We start from the raw sequence: 16,598 nt of genomic DNA, 5'->3' as shown, positions 1-16,598 counted from the left end.
TTGCTAGTGGCCTGGGTTCCGGGTTCTTCCTCGTCGGCCTCTGGTCTCGCGGGTGGCGGGGTTGCCCCCCCCCCCCTCCCCCACTATAGATACACTTCAGGTGGAGCTTTGATAGGATTTTTACGCATACCCTACACATATACATACACACACACACACACACACACACACACACACACACCTAGCCACACATACATATACACGCGTACACACACACATACAGCCACTTAGTCATATACATATACACACACACATACACATACATAGCCACACACACACATACACAGCCACACACATAGTCACACACACACATACACAGCCACACAAACATAGTCCAGAATGCTACACGCACTGAACCATGATGAGAACTGAGCTGGAACACCGACGTTCACACTCCCGGTTGAGTCCAATGAGGAACAAAGAAAACAGGCAGGTCCTCTACTGACCACTAGGGTCCAGATCCAGACCTGCAGGTCCTCTACAGACCACTAGGGTCCAGATCCAGACCTGCAGTTCCATTATTATTTCATAAAACAAGGAAACAGCTGATGAGCGTAACAGCAGCAGCAGGACGTCACATGTAGGATTCATATTTGCAATATGAGTAACTGGAGAGACGCAGGTATCCACAAGCTGCCCAGCCTCAGAGCCGAGGACGCCATAAACCGGCGTACGTCCGGAACCACAAAGGGTGATGGTGTTTGAACAACTGGACACAAAAATACACAAAAATAACAAACTGGACGTACACCGATGTATGAGAGGTTTTAAAAACCTCTGATGCCATGACTACGACTATTCAGATGGATGGACGGTCTCACCTTGTGGAGGGCTTGCTCTGGATCTTTTTCCATATCCCAGATTTTCCGATGAAGCCGACTGGTAGGAGCTCCGTCTGCAGAACCAGCGTCCACACAGGGTTTATTGGATGTTTCCACGTTTACAAGCAGAATCAAACACAAACAAGTTCTCAAGGTATTTGTTGTGTTGTTTTTTTCTTCCAGAGGATATGGTTTTCTTACTTCATTGGAGCAGTTTCATTGTTGAAGTTTTCAGGTAGATCTTTGGAGACGTCACTCTTCGTAGACAGACAACTGGAGGCTGCAGAATTTGCTCTTCTGAAGTAACGACCTCTGAAAAACCCAAAGATCCTGATCTTCACATCTCATCAGTCAATGATCACACAACTGACTCCTTCTGCACAAGGTAAATAGGAACAAGGCAGGAACCGGGAACTTAACCGATAACCCATAGGAGACACATCACACCAAAAACAGGCTGAAATAGACAGACTTTCTTCTGATTGGTCAAGTATTCTCAATTTTTTTTTTTGTTCCATCCTTCTCTTCTATTCTAGTATTTATAAAGTCGTGCAGAAGCAGAGGTGATGAATCTCCTCCTTTTGTCTTTATTGATAGTAGTTTGTGCAACTTTTTGAAGTTTTTTTGGGGTTTCAGAGGGGGTTTTCTGCCTCTGAATAATGAATACCATTGTAAATTAATAATATATAGATATATATATTAATAACGTAAAAAATAATTTGAATTATTACATGTTTAACATATAATAATGAAATCTTAATATATTAGTGACATTCCCACACACACACACACACACACACACGCACGCACACACACACACACACACACACACACACACACACACACACACACACACACACACACACACACACACACACACACACACACACTAGGGTTGCCACCTTTCAGAAATAGAAATAAGGGACATCCCCAAAACTTCTAAAATGCATGGAAATGTATTTATTTTATATGAAAGACAAAAAGCTTTGATTTAAAGTTTAAAGTGCTTTAATAGCATTGAACTTGCAGGACTGTACAGACAGCCAACCATACTGGTAACTGAAATAGCCTCCTATGCTATGTATCAGCCAAGATGTAGAATATAGCCTACAAGTGAATAATATGGTGTAAAAGTCAATAATTCAACTTAAAAGGTGAAACTAATACATGTATATTACATTTATTGATTTCATAATATATTCTAATTTTTTTAGATTTTTTATTTTGGGTTTTCATAAACTGAGACATAATCACCAAAATTATAACAAATAAAGGCTTGAAATATCTCACTTTGCATGTAGTGGGAAATAATATATTTGTTTCACCTTAAGTTGAATTTACTAGAAATGAAGTCTTGCAATATATCCAAATTTTCCGACCTTCACCTGTATATTATGACATCAATAAATAAGAGCATAATATGTGTCTGTATTGGTGCAATACGCAACGCAACTTTTAATTCCCAATTACGGAACAATTCCGTATTTCAAGGGACGGGTGGCAAGCACACACACACACACACACACACACACACACACACAGACACACACACACACACACACACACACACACACACACACACACACACACACACACACACACACACACACACACACACACACACACACACACACACACACACACACACACAGAGAAAATATAGATTCATGATGAGTCATAAAATCAGTTAACAACAGTTGTCTTACTTTGTGTCTGAGGGTCCAGGTTCTTTACTGAAGAGTGGAGGTCGGTCCATGGACCAGTCACTCTTCATAGAGAGACAGCTGGATCCTGGAGACTCTGGTCTCTGAATGCAGTACCGACCTCTGCAAACACAAATTCACATCAGTCACTCATAATATTGATGTTGACCACTGAAAACGATGTACACCAGGGGTCTCCAACCCTGGTCCCCAAGAGCCACTGTCCTGCAGTTTTTAGATGTTTCCCTGCTTCAGCACAGCCTCATACAAATGACTGACACAAATTATTTTCTTCAATCTGTTGTCTTTACCTCTGCCTTCAAGCAAGCTCGGGTCACCCCACTGCTGAATAAACCAACTCTCAACCCTGGCCAGGTTGAAGACTACCGTCCGGTCTCACTGCTCCCATTCAGGTCTACACTTCTAGAAAGAGCCGTCTTCAGTCAGGTCTGAAGGTTCCGTCACGACAACTGCCTGTATAATCCACAGCAGTCAGGCTTTGGGCAGTACCCACTCAGCTGAAACTGCTCTTCTTTCAGTAACTGAGTCACTACGGGCTGCCAGATCTGCTGGCCTATCCTCAGTCCTCATACTGCTTGACTTGTCCAGTGCCTTTGATCAATCACCACATCTTCACCTCCGCACTCTCAAAGCTTGGCATTTCAGGATCTATCCTCTTGTGCTTCATGTCTTACCTCGCAGGAACATCCTTCAGAGTATCATGACAAGGACGAGTGTCCAGATCACATGAGCTGCCAGCAGGGGTGCCACAGGGATCTGTTCTTGGCCCTCTTCTCTTTTCACTGTACAACATCGCACTAGGTGAAATCATCAGCTGTAATGGCTTCTACTCCCACTGCTATGCAGATGATACCCAGCTCTTCCTTTACTCCCTGCCTGATGACATTGCAGTGTCAAGGCAAATATCAGCATGTCTCTCTGATATCTCTGCATGGGTGAAGGACTGCCAACTTCAGTTAAATTTGTCCAAGACTGAGCTTATTGTCTTCCCAGCCAGTCATTCCTTACCTCTTCAGATAAGTGTGCAGTTGGATAACATCACACTTGTACCCGTGTCTTTTGCTAGGAATCTTGGTGCCATGTGAGACAGCCACCTGACCTTTAAGGACCATGATGCCCCGGTTTCCTGGTCAGTCTCTGTTTCTCTTTACAACATCAAGAAAATCAGACCCTACCTGACAGAACTTTTGGCACTATGCTCAACCAGTAAAAGACACATGGTGCTTCCACAACAATGTTGTGTGAAATCAATAGCCACCCTCTTCTCCTCCATTGTTCCCCGATGACCTACCAAACGCTGTCCGATCTGCAGGGTCTGTATCTACTTTTAAGAGCAAGCTAAAGACTCAGCTCTTCAAGGAGCAATTCTGCATCTAGTAAACTTCTCTGCTCATCAGGATGAGTTAGGACATTTGTCCAGCTCTTAGCATGACTCAGCACTGAGAAAGCCGCATGTATTTATGCCAACATGATATTTTGATGATGAATTAAAGGCCTAGTTTTGCTGTATAAAGTGAAGCTTGTAGGGTGATAAGGGAACAAAACAAAATCCTCTAGTACTAGCAGCACCTGTGTCAAATTGGACTGACAACAGTCTGACCAGCACTTATCCATGCTGGATCCTCCTATGTAATAGTAGTAGTAATTGTAGTAGTAGTAGTAGTAGTAGTAGCAGTAGCAATAGCAGCAGTAGTAGTAGTAGTAGCGGTATTAGTAGTAGCAGTAATAGTAGTAGTAGTAGTAGTATTAGCAGTAGTAGCAGTAATAGTATTAATAGTAGTAGCAGTAGTAGTAGTAGTATAAGCAGTAGTAGCAGTAGTAGTATTAATAGTAATAGCAGTAGTAGTAGTCGTAGTAGCAGTAGTAGTATTAATAGTAATAGCAGTAGTAGTAGTCGTAGTAGCAGTAGTAGTAGTAGCAGTTGCAGTAGCAGTAGTAGTAGTAGTAGTACTAACACTACAAAGTGAACAAACTTCCTGAAATCCCTGTTTTAGTAGTTTCTAATGTCATCAACGAGTACTAATGTCCCAAAACTGCTGCAGACTCTCCTGGACCAATCTGGATCTGGTTTCATCCTGAACCAAACTCTGGTCTCTGAACCAGCAGGACCACGTGGTTGAGGAACACAGAAGACACCGTTGTTGAAAAACAGGAACAAGAAGGAGTAAGTGATGGTTGAAGAAACTAAAACTTCAAATAAACCAGCACGTACAGAAAATATAAAGTCATGATGAGTCATAAAATGAGTTAACAGTTGTCTTACTTTGTGTTACTGAACCCTGGAGGTCGGTCCATGGACCTGTCACTCTTCATAGACAGACAGCTGGATCCTGGAGACTCTGGTCTCTGACTGCGGATCCGACCTCTGCAAACACAAATTCACATCAGTCACTCATGGTATTGATGTTGACCACTGAAGACGATCTACACCAGGGGTCTCCAACCCTGGTCCCCAAGAGCCAGTGTCCTGCATGTTTTAGATGTTTCCCTGCTTCAGCACAGCCTCATACAAATGACTGATACAAATGACTCTTCAATCTCCTGTCTTCCCTTCTGCCTTCAAGCAAGCTCTGGTCACCCCACTGCTGAATAAAGCCAACTCTCAACCCTGCCCAGGTTGAAGACTAGCGTCCGGTCCCACTGCTCCCATCCCAACATCCTAAATTCCCTGTTTCAGTAATTTCTAATATCACCATCGAGTACTAATGTCCTAAAACTGCTGCAGACTCTCCTGGACCAATCTGGAGAGGTGGTTTCATCCTGAACCAAACTCTGGTCTCTGAACCAGCAGGACCACGTGGTTGAGGAACACAGAAGACACCGTTGTTGAAAAACAGGAACAAGACGGAGAAATTGATGTTTGAAGAAACTAAAACATCAAATAAACCTCCACATACAGAAAGTATAAAGTCATAATGAGTCATAAAATCAGTTAACAACAGTTGTCTTACTTTGTGTCTGAAGGTCCAAGTTCATTACTGAATGTTAGAGGTTCCTCTTTGGACCGGTCACTCTTCATAGAGAGACAGATGGATCCTGGAGACTCTGGTCTCTCCTCCCCTTTCTCCACACAATCATCCATCTTCTAGACTTCAGTCATTCAGAGACATGAACCAGAAACACCAACCATCTTTGAATCTGTAGACAGAAACTTTATTAGAACTTTATTAGATTTTACATTCTTTCACCCACTTTACATGAATGACTTTGTCAAAACTCCTGAGGTGGAAGAAAGAGGTTTTGATACTGACGATAAAAGAGAATTGAAACTGAGAGTCGCCTCTAATTTGATGTCAATCTGTGAAGCTGAGTATTCGCCTGGAGAAGATATGTTCTGTTTCATTAAAAAGTCAAAGAACGACTGATGAAGTTATCCAAGAAACCACTTCTTCTCTGATACACACTAAAGAGCACAAGCCTGAACGTTACCTGCTCGTATTTAGTTTTCTACACAAAAACATCAGTTTATTCTGGATCCAGTCATGAAGGTCAGTCTGAGATCAGCGGTGCGTTTCCCAAAACCACCATTGATGACGATGTTCACCACTAACATAGTTGGACCCAGGCAGGTAAGGATGGGAATTGATAAGATTTTATCGATTCCGATTCCATTTTCGATTCTGTTTAACGATTCGATTCTTTATCGATTCTCTTATCGATTCTCATTTGGAAAAAAGGAGAACAAACAGGTGGATTAGCATCAACTTTGTTTTATATCTTTGAACAAAAAAACATAAGTGAGATCTCAAGACGCCCCCAGCCTTGGGCTCCTCGATGGTGCCAGGGGGTCCCCACAAAATTATTTGTAAGTTTCCTCCCTTTGTTGAAACGTCCACATTGCAAGTATTGTCGCCCTGTTGTCATCCTTTTTGGTAAAATGTAAGGCAAGGCAAGTTTATTTATATAGCACAATTCAACACAAGGTAATTCAAAGTGCTTTACATTGACATTAAAAGCGGCAAGACAAAATTAGACAGTAAATAACAAATAAGATGAAATAAAATTATGAATAAAATGATAAGAAAAGAAGTAAAATAATAAAGAGCACAAGCTGTTAAAGATAAGGGCAGTAGAATACAGCAGGTAAGTATTTAATTTAGGAGTACGTTTGAGTAAACAGTAATGTTTTTAGCCCTGATTTAAAGGAGCTGACAGTTGGAGCAGACCTCAGGTCTACAGGAAGTTTGTTCCACCGGTGAGGAGCAGAATAACTGAACGCTGCCTCACCTTGCTTGGTTCTGGTTCTTGGGACACACAACAAACCAGATCCAGATGAACCTCAGGGGTCTGGGAGCTTCATAGGAACTAACAGATCCAGCATGTATTTTGGTCCAAGACCGTTCAGGTCTTTGTAGACCAGCAGTAAGATTTTAAACTCTATCCTTTGACTCACTGGAAGCCAGTGTAGTGATTTCATGACCGATGTAATGTGGTCCAGTTTCCTGGTGTTTGTAAGGACTCTGGCAGCAGCGTTCTGGATCAGCTGCAGCTGCCTGATAGATTTCTTGTTAAGGCCTGTAAAGATGCCATTGCAATAATCCAACCTACTGAAAACGAATGCATGAATAAGATTTTCCATGTCTTGTTTAGACAGAATCCCCTTAATTTTAGCAATGTTTTTTAGGTGGTAGTAGGTGGTAACCAAACTTTCGAGCGTTTATGCCGCTTTTGGCCCTGTTCCACTAGTCCCGCCTCAGCTCGGTTCTACCCGCCACGGCCCCATCTTGCCCTTTTGCACTAGGGCTGAGACGGGTAGAGCCGCTCCAAGCCGATACTATTTCTGTAACCATTCTGCCAAGGTTCTACGCGTGCTGAGCCGGGACTATTTCTGACGTCACCACCCTCCGCGCCACTGATTGGTCGGGGGGCGAGGCCATCAAACGTTTGAATCAGGAATGCGGGAGTCAGCGCGAGCGCGACTCGCGGCTCGCGGCTCGCGGCGATTTTATTATAAAGCGCAAAACGTCTGTTTGGTGATCCAACTCTGAGGTGCAGATGTTCATAAACCTGGTGGCTGAGGAGAGAATTAAAAAAGGGATGTAGACGGGCTGTTTTACTCTCAGCCGCTCGCGGCTCCAGCTGATTTCTCATCAGCGCCGACATGAACAAAGCGGTTGTGCAATCGAGTACGTCACAGCAGCTTCACCCCAACCTGCCCACTTCTCCCCTGGCTGTGGAAAAACAAACGGGGACAAAACGGGTAGAGGCGGGTAGAGGCGGGTAGACGCGTGACGAGCCGAGTCGGGCCGAGTAAGGACTAGTGCAAAAGTGCCATTTGTCGTCATGTTTTCCTGCTGGGCGCGAATGCACACGTTGCGTAGTTACGTGGTAACTACGTGGTTCATTCGTGGTTCATTCGCGCCCACTGGAATCGATAAGGGAATCGTTTGCAAAAAAGGCAAACGATTCCAAGGAATTGAAACACTGGGAACCAGTTCTCAACAAGAACTGGTTCTCGATTCCCATCCCTACACGCAGGAACAATACGAGTGTTTCCTGAATTCACAACTGGAATAATGGAGGGAACGACGATGGTAACCTACATAGTACCATCACGGTTCAGAGACAGAAGTCTTTTTAACTCACAAAATACCCAAAGTAACACCTCTGAGAAGCATGTACATTAAATCCAACTTTGTGAGACTAAATACAGTTTACCGACCTGTTAAAATGTAGATAAAACAGAAACCAGGAAGACAGGAAATGTTCAGAGACAGGAAGTTCAGCACATGTCTCTCCAACTGTCCTTATGAGGACCTTCTATACTGTTATGTGTTTCCATCTGAACCCAAACCTCAGATCTCACTTCACACCTCCAACCAGAACCACAGAAATGACATTTAAACAGCAGAAGAACAATAAACAAACACTAACCTGCTCTCCTCTGCTGCTCCGTCCACATCAACATGGACTCTGAACTAAGAATACTTTTATCAGTTAGACTCAGAGCTGCTCCCTGCAGTTACAGGAAATCACGTGACTTTCAAGAAGAGTGCGCTCGTGTGTGTGTGTGTGTGTGTGTGTGTGTGTGTGTGTGTGTGTGTGTGTGTGTGTGTGTGTGAGAGAGAGAGAGAGAGAGAGAGAGAGAGAGAGAGAGAGAGAGAGAGAGAGAGAGAGAGAGAGAGAGAGAGAGAGAGAGAGAGAGAGAGAGAGAGAGAGAGAGAGAGAGCGAGCGAGCACGTCGTCCCCTGGTGGTCGTCAAAGATAAACTAATTTCAAAGTTTTCAAAAACTGCTGCTAAATTCATGTGATCATACTATCTCATAATAACCACGTATTATCTCACAATTTGGACATAATATTGAGGAAGTTTGCATCGATTTTTTTTTGACAAATATTTTTATTGACTTTTTCAATTACAGTACAAAGACACAAATCAGTACAAAACAGAACAAGGCACATTAATATGTACAAATAGGCACTTGAAGATATTCCAAATGTAGAGATTTAAGTGGTATATTTTACTGTCGTGGTAACTGACTGATTCTCATCATGGCGTTTAAGGAAAAGAGAAGGATAACGCTAATGAGTGACCAACATGTACATACACAGCTGGAAAAACATTGTGTACTTAGAGAACGCTCCCATGATCCAAAATGTGATCAGTGACCTTATTAGAAATAAACAAGAATTTGCATATATAAAAATAAGAATAAAAAATATTTAATATAACAGTAGACTCCAGAAATTGCATAAAAGAGCCCTAAATCTTCTGAAATGTGTTATATTTCCCTTTAACAACATATGTACGTTTCTCTAAAGCAAGGCATTGCAGTAATCCCTCAACCCAACTCTGCCTACTTGGTCTGTGAACAGATTTCCATGACAGTGCAATTTTATGTTTAGCTTCTAGAAGACAAAATACCACCATCTTCTTCCTGCTAGCGTTCAAAGTACAACTTGCAGGGAAGTGATGAGGCATTCCAGACCCCCCTGCGGGGACATGACGCCGCCCTGCGGACGGCTCCTGAACTCATGTCCCCCTCAGCACATTGACATGCAATTCCAGTTGCTAAGGACCCCTGCCGGTACGACACCTTGCCGGCAGCGCATTGTCTCATTCAGTGTCCCTGGACATTGTCATTCAGGTCCCTGCGTCTTGCATCCCTACTGGGACAGGCACCGCTGCGGACCCCTACCGGTGCAACGCCTTGCCGGCAGCGCATTGTCTCATTCAATGTCCCTAGGCATTGTCATTCCAGTCCCTGCGTCTTGTTTCCCTGCTGGGACAGGCACCAGGGGAGTATCCGACTTCCAGCCCCCACAGAGACAAAACCATATATGGACTTCCTGATCCCTCAGGGGTGGTCCCAATGCTAAGGATCACACCTTTTGACTGTCTCTCACTGACTTGTGATTCCTGCCGTTTGTTCTTGTATAAATAGCTTGTTGCCAAAATCACTCGATGTCAGCCCACCGACGAGACACTACGTCTGTGTTGGTCTGCTGAACGCCGGCTAAATAAAATCTCTATACCACGAGCGGACTTCTGAACTGGTTTTTAATAAATTCCTCAACAATTTGGTGCTTGTGACCCGGATAACAATAGACTTTCGATGGGAACTCCTTTTTCCAGACCAACGACACAACCAGCGACTTCTATCTAAAATTAATCAGAGGTAAGGGGTCCATTTACAAAATCCCAAATTATTGTTGCTGGGCTGTTGTCGAAAGTCTGTGAACTGGAGTGCCAGAGAAAGTTGACGTTATCCTGAAATGATAGGTAAGTCCGCTGTGTGGTTGTGAGGGTTATTTTTTATTATTTTGTGTTATTGTGTAAAGTTATTGTAGAGATGTTTAGGAATGCTGACAATTTCATAACACTTGAATTTGATTGTGTTGCGAGAATGCTTTGCTTATCCTGCCTTAGAATCTGACTTGCTCTTCTAAAAAAGGTTTAATATCTCGGGTAACATTAAAGAGAGAAATGGCCAGAGTGCCATGGTACCAAGAGTAGTCCAGTGAGGGACTTATAGCATATGCAGGACTTGGTGTCCGTAAGTGTTGGAACACTGATATATTTGTGAGAAATAGATACTGTATGTAGAGGAACTGTTTTTATTTTATAAGTGGGGATGACACGCTCTCCCAAATGAGGTATATTTCATTTCTGCCAGAATCGACTCACTCTTCTTTGCATCAACAGGAATGATTTGTATGCTCTGAAGTTTGATGATTTGTGGGTAAAAGTGAGTGTAATTGAAAGTTTTTTTTGGAGGGATCTTACAGTAAGAAAAGTTTTTGGGAAGTTTTTCAGTTCTTTAAATACATGTATGGTAATCACGGTACCGATAGTTTTATTTGTTAGTTTTGTTTGTTACTTAGTTAGTATTAAATATTGTTAAAATAACTAAAAGCACTTCAAACTCCCTCAGATTTTTGGAGGGATGAAAGTAGACGCCGTAATGCAGAATCCCAAATAGCTTCGCTTACTGATCAAAATAAAAAAAAGCTGATGGCTTTACTAGAAGAATTTAAAAACACAACGCAGACAAAAATGAAATTAGAGAACCAGTTAAATGATAAAATCAAAATCTTTTTCCAGTGAAACTGATTAAAGAATCAAGTGACGATGACACTTCTGATGACGACTGGATTTTACAAAAAATCCAAGATCTGTTGCCTACAAAATTTGGAGCCAAATAATAGTAAGAGATTTAAATGAATAAACAAAAATGGCTAGAGGAAACAGCTGTTAAACTAACTTTGCCACATGATTTGAAAAGTAAAGTACTTGATGCGCAAAGTACTTGATGCTTGTAGAATTCCCTTTTAATCCCACAGCTGTTGCCAAAATCCCACTGAGCAAGCTCAGACCTTTTATAATATTCATTGCCTTAACAGTTCAAAGGGAAGTAGATGATAATCCCAGGGAACTTTATGCTAAAATAATGTTGACAGCAAAAGAGAATTGTGGTCTGTCACGAGATCAGATTGATGGATTTCCTCCAGGGTACATGCAAAATATATATTTGCTAATTGCCCTCAACAAAGGGCAGGGCTGGATAACGCAAAAAAAGAATATGAAATGTATGAAAATACTAATGTCTTTTTCAAAAGTGTTTCCTACACAGGTTGAGCGCTGAGAGGAGGTGGAGAGGAGCCAGCCAATGATCATTCACACCAATTCACATGTCCAAAATGACGCCGAGGCTCTTGACGTGGGGGGAAAAGGGTACCGGAAAGCCGTCGATGATGATGGGAAGGGCGGGAGAGGGTTGTGACTTGGTGAGGGTGGATTTGGAGCCGATGAGAAGAGCCTCAGTTTTATTGCCGTTGAGTTTTAAGAAGTTATTGCTCATCCAGGTATTGATGTCGTGTAGGCAGGTGGTGAGGGAAGTGGGAGGAATGGCAGCGGTGGGGTTGGAGGAGATATATATCTGAGTGTCATCAGCGTAGGTGTGAAAATGGACCCTATGGTGACGGAGAATTGAACCTAGGGGTAGGAGGTAGATGGTGAAGAGAAGTGGACCCAATACTGACCCCTGGGGGACACCCATTGTGACACCCATGCACCCAGATTTATGGTTCCGTAGTTGGACAAACTGTTGACGGTCAGTGAGGTATGATGAAAGCCAGGAGAGTGCAACACCAGTGATCCCAATGCCAGCCAGGCGGTCCAGGAGTATTGGGTGAGAAATGGTGTCAAAAGCTGCGCCGAGGTCCAGGAGGATGAGGATGGTGAGTAGGCCGGAGTCAGCTGCACGGAGGAGGTCGTCTGTGATTTTAACCAGGGCTGTTTCAGTGCTGTGATTGGGGCGGAAACCGGATTGGAAGGGTTCGTGGAGGTTATTTGAATTGAGGTGGGACTGTAATTGTGCTGCAACCACCCTTTCCAGAGTTTTGGAGATGAAGGGAAGGTTGGAGATGGGCCTGTAATGATTGAGGTCGGATGGGTCTGCACCGGGTTTTTTTAGGGTGGGTGTGATGGCAGCTAGTTTGAGGATTGGGGGAACAGTTCCAGAGGTGAGGGAAGAGTTAATTATTTCAGTAATCATGGGGGAAATGGATGGCAGACATGCTTTGACAAGCAGGGTGGGAAGGGGATCAAGCTGACAGGTGGTGGTTTTGGCTTTACGAATGAGTTCTGAGATGGTGTGTTCTGATACCGGAGTGAAATTGGTGAGAGAGCTGGAGAGAGGTTGGTTGGTGGTGGTTATCCAGGGTGGGTCATTTGTAGGAGTGCGTGTTGAGGCCAGTTGATGGTGAATGATGTTTATTTTGGAGCTGAAGAAGTCCAGGAAGGCGGTGCACTGATCTGTGGAGATGTCTGGAGGGAGGGTTTTTGGAGGCTGAAGTAAGTGGTTGACAGTTGAGAAAAGGACTCTATTGTTTCCTGTGGCAGAGTTAATGAGGTTGGAGTAATATGATGATTTGGCAGTATTAAGTGCATTTTTGTAGTGGTGGAGGTGGTCGGAGTACATTTGGTTGTGCACAGTGAGTCCGGTCTTTCTGTAGAGTCGCTCCAGACGACGGCCTGTGGTTTTGAGCTGGTGGAGGTCGGGGGTGAACCAGGGGGCGGAGTGGGTAAATGAAACTGAGCGGGTTTTCAGTGGAGCCAGGGCAGTGAGGGAGGAGGAGAGACAGTTGTTGTAGTGGTTTACCAGGTCAGCAGGGGAGGAGGATGAGGGGGGATTGGGGAAGGAGCTGATAAGGGTAGAGAGATCTGTGGGGTTGATGTGTTTGATGTTCCTGAAGGAAATGATCCGTTGTTCTTTGATTTTGTGCAGTTGGGTATGGATGTCAAAAAGTATGGCTTTGTGGTCCGAGATGGGGAAGTCCATGATAGTCAGGTTGGCAGGAGTTATGTCTGTGCAGCAGATTAAATCGAGAATGTGACCTTTGTTATGTGTTGAGAGGTTGACGTGTTGTGTGATACCAAGGCAGTTCAGGAGTGATGTGAAGTCGTTTGCCAGGGTGCAGGATGGGTCGTCAATATGAATGTTGAAGTCGCCATGGAGGATAACAGTAGGGGACATTGTGCATACAGATGTTAACAGTGATGAGAATTCAGTAAGGAAAACAGCGGAGGGTTTTGGTGGTCTGTAGATGGTGACAATGATGATGGGTTTGGGTCCAGAGAGTTTTACGGCTAGGCATTCAAAGGAGGAGTGTTGGGGGACAGTGAGAGCAGTGACTTTTATGTTGTTACGGTAGATGAGAGCCAGGCCCCCCCCCCCTCCCAGTGGCGCGGGGTTTACTGAAAAAGGAAAAGCCAGGTGGGGTGGTTGCATTTAACTGGGTGAAATCATTCGGCTGTTGCCACGTTTCTGTGAGGCAGAAAATGTCCAGAGTTTTGTCGGTGATGAGATCAGAGATGAGAAGGGCCTTATTGGTTAGTGATCTGATATTGAGAAGACAGAGTTTGAGACAGGTGAGTGGTGTATATGCAGCTGCTTTGGGCAGGGGAGAGAGTACACTATGGGGAGGGGGGCGTGGCTCTTTGAAAGTCACATGGAAACGGAGGGGTCTGGTCACATGGAAACGGAGGGGTCTGACAGTTATAATGGTGTCAATTTGGCGACCGGCAGCAGGGGGTGTAATGACAGTAGGGGCCTGTAGGAGGAGCGACGGGGGAGTGGGCGTGGCAGATGACTGTCAGCAGGTGGATAGAGGTGGCTGCAGGTACTTTAGATGCTGCAGGTGGAGACAGGTGACTGCAGGCAGGCCAGCTGACAGTCTTGCCGGGGCCCCGGCCAAAATGGGCCCCCCTGCGCCCGGATCTCTCCTTCTCCTCTTCCTCTCCTCTCCCTCTGCTCTTCAGGTTTTTATACAAGGTAATGGACGTTAACATTAGAGCTAGCCAGTTAGGTTAAGTACAAGGTTGGTAAACGTTGGCTGCACTGTTTCTTACCTTGCTCTACGCTGACTTTAGTAATTCCAGCTTCACTGTCACCACCCTTTTAAAATATTTGTGTAGAGAATCTCTGAGGCCTCTATTTTGTTGTTCTCTTCTTCTGTTTTCTCTTCTTTTCTGAGCACCGGACTTGTGCTGACCGGACATTTTGACCATTCTAATGGTTGAATTAAATGATAACATCACATTTTGATCAGCGGCCGAACCATTTTTGTGTTGGGGGATCTTGACCACAAGGACAATTAGGAAGAAAACAAATAACAAGCTTTTATGTAACTAAAATACTACATATTTTTACTTTAGATGCTGCAGGTGGAGACAGGGCTCACAGAAAAATGTTTTATCAAAGACCTATTACACTTTCTTTCAAATCTGGTCTGCAGCTGACATGTACGTATGACCTCTTGTATTAAGTGAAGATGAAGTCAACAACTGGAGGAGGAGTTTTGGATTGGAGGTTCTTGTCATTTGAATCTTACGGACTTTTACCTTCGGTCTGTAGGTAACGGGTGAATCTGCACAGTGGAAGTTTCAGGCCGAGGTTTGTATGGAAATGTCATGTCACATGACCCTGTCAGAGTCAAGTAAGATCAAAGGACATAATGACATCACACAACATGATGACATCACAGCAGCTGACTTCATAATAGAGTAAGTTCCATTTTCATTCACAGCATCACTGGTCACACATCAGTCTTGGCACGAAGATCCCTTCAAGACAAACTAAAAAACGAGTTGAGCTACACAGTTAACAGATTTCTCTTACAAGCACTGAAGAAACAACCAGACCATGTACTTTGAAACAAAGTCTTGAAACATCCCAATAATGTAATCAGAGGGTCTGGAGATCATTTAGAGGTGTTGTTGTCAAAGTTCATGCATCCACAATCAGTTTGCACAAATTTGACCAGCATGGGAGGGTCAATTGTTAGTCATTTGTAAAATATTTTATTTTAATTTGGTCCTAATAGAGACATGACCATCCCCACATGCTCAGTGTCATTGGGGGAGATTGGTCTTCCCTTGAAAAGGCAGATAGTTCCAGGGCTTAAAGTATTCCGGCACCGTGCCGGATCTCCAGCGTATGGAGTTTTTTTTTCTTTTTCTCGGCGTGCAGTTTGATTGCTTTTTTTTTAAAACTGCATTAAATGGTTGCTAATCAATAATTCCACCAATTAATTAGTCTGCCTGAGTTTCACCTTCCCTTATGACATTATGACCTTTAATTTAAAATATTCATATTTTAGATTGTAGCTCATCTTATACCTGTCAAACACAATGACAACTAGCGAAACTTGATATCAAAAGCATCCATAGTGAAAAGTAAAATAATATTCAAATGATGTCATTTTTGTTGCTTGTCAAATTGCAGAGAAAAAAGTTCAGGCTCAGGATTTTTTTTAACTTTAAGCCCTGCACCTGTGAAGTAATGACAAAAGCTTGTAGGTGGAAAACTTTTTGGAAATAGGAAAAATTGTCATTACAGTTAGTAATAACGATCCATGTGTCAAATAAAACACATACATTGTATTATATTTGGAGACTCTTATATTATTTAAATATACTTATACGAGGAAAAAGGTCCGTATTTGATTTTCCTTTTTTTGTTGTTTTGAATCGGTTTATAACCATGTGACGTAGACATTTGAAATCAATACAGGACTCAAATGAAAAAATAAATCAAGTCTAGTTTATTTATACAACACATTTAAAACAACCTCTGCTGACCAAAGTGCTGTACCTAGTAAAACCAATTTTAAGACACACTTCTTTATTCTTCATTTGAACACTTTTTATATTTTAAATAAATGTTTACATTGGAAACAATTATTTTTCTTGGGCATTTTTTTTTTGGACAAATGGGAACAAATGGGGACAAATTTGCATTTGTTGACAGTGAACATAAGAAGTTTACATAAAGAAGTGAACACAGGATTGATGAAAATATAAAGTTGAATTCAAGGAAAAAAAACAGGCCTGCGATAACAATGCTTCAAATACGGTTTATAGCTCACATTTCTCCTTCAGCATTTATGCTTTTTTTTGTTTTCTTTAATGTCAGAAAAATATGAAGAGGAACTGGATCAAAACAGAATTTGAGACAAAAAGCAAAAGCACAAAGTGACACCCTTTAAAAAAAACTATATGAATAAAAGAAAGAATAAACTGTGAAACTGACTCACATTTTTCCAACTC

The 16,598-nt window shown here is 42.8% G+C and overlaps 1 protein-coding gene across 1 annotated transcript; it reads right to left on the bottom strand.

Annotated features, from left to right (window-relative positions):
• Positions 1–540: 540 nt before the first annotated feature.
• Positions 541–5,627, bottom strand: LOC133456416 (uncharacterized). Its single transcript, XM_061734891.1, has 6 exons — positions 5,497–5,627; positions 4,809–4,910; positions 2,528–2,647; positions 1,023–1,133; positions 822–895; positions 541–709 (listed from the first exon to the last, which is right to left on the bottom strand). Exons 1-6 carry the CDS (start codon positions 5,625–5,627, stop codon positions 588–590), a joined length of 660 nt encoding a protein of 219 aa, XP_061590875.1. The 3' UTR covers positions 541–587.
• Between the last annotated feature and the right edge of the window lie 10,971 nt (positions 5,628–16,598).

Source organism: Cololabis saira, chromosome 12 (assembly GCF_033807715.1).
Source record: "Cololabis saira isolate AMF1-May2022 chromosome 12, fColSai1.1, whole genome shotgun sequence".
In the NCBI taxonomy this organism is placed as follows: domain Eukaryota; kingdom Metazoa; phylum Chordata; class Actinopteri; order Beloniformes; family Belonidae; genus Cololabis; species Cololabis saira.
Note: the sequence above shows the minus strand (reverse complement) of the source record. Positions and strands in the feature narration are given on the sequence as shown.

What these genes read in the sequence shown, in the direction of transcription:
- LOC133456416 (XM_061734891.1), bottom strand. Translation starts at nt 5,627, where the DNA reads ATGGATGATTGTGTGGAGAAAGGGGAGGAGAGACCAGAGTCTCCAGGA. An exon ending in CCTGGACCCTCAGACACAAA is followed by an intron (nt 1,134 to 2,527) that starts GTAAGACAACTG and finishes TGGGTTTTTCAG; the next exon opens with AGGTCGTTACTTCAGAAGAG. An exon ending in CAGAGCAAGCCCTCCACAAG is followed by an intron (nt 710 to 821) that starts GTGAGACCGTCC and finishes TTTTGTGTCCAG; the next exon opens with TTGTTCAAACACCATCACCC.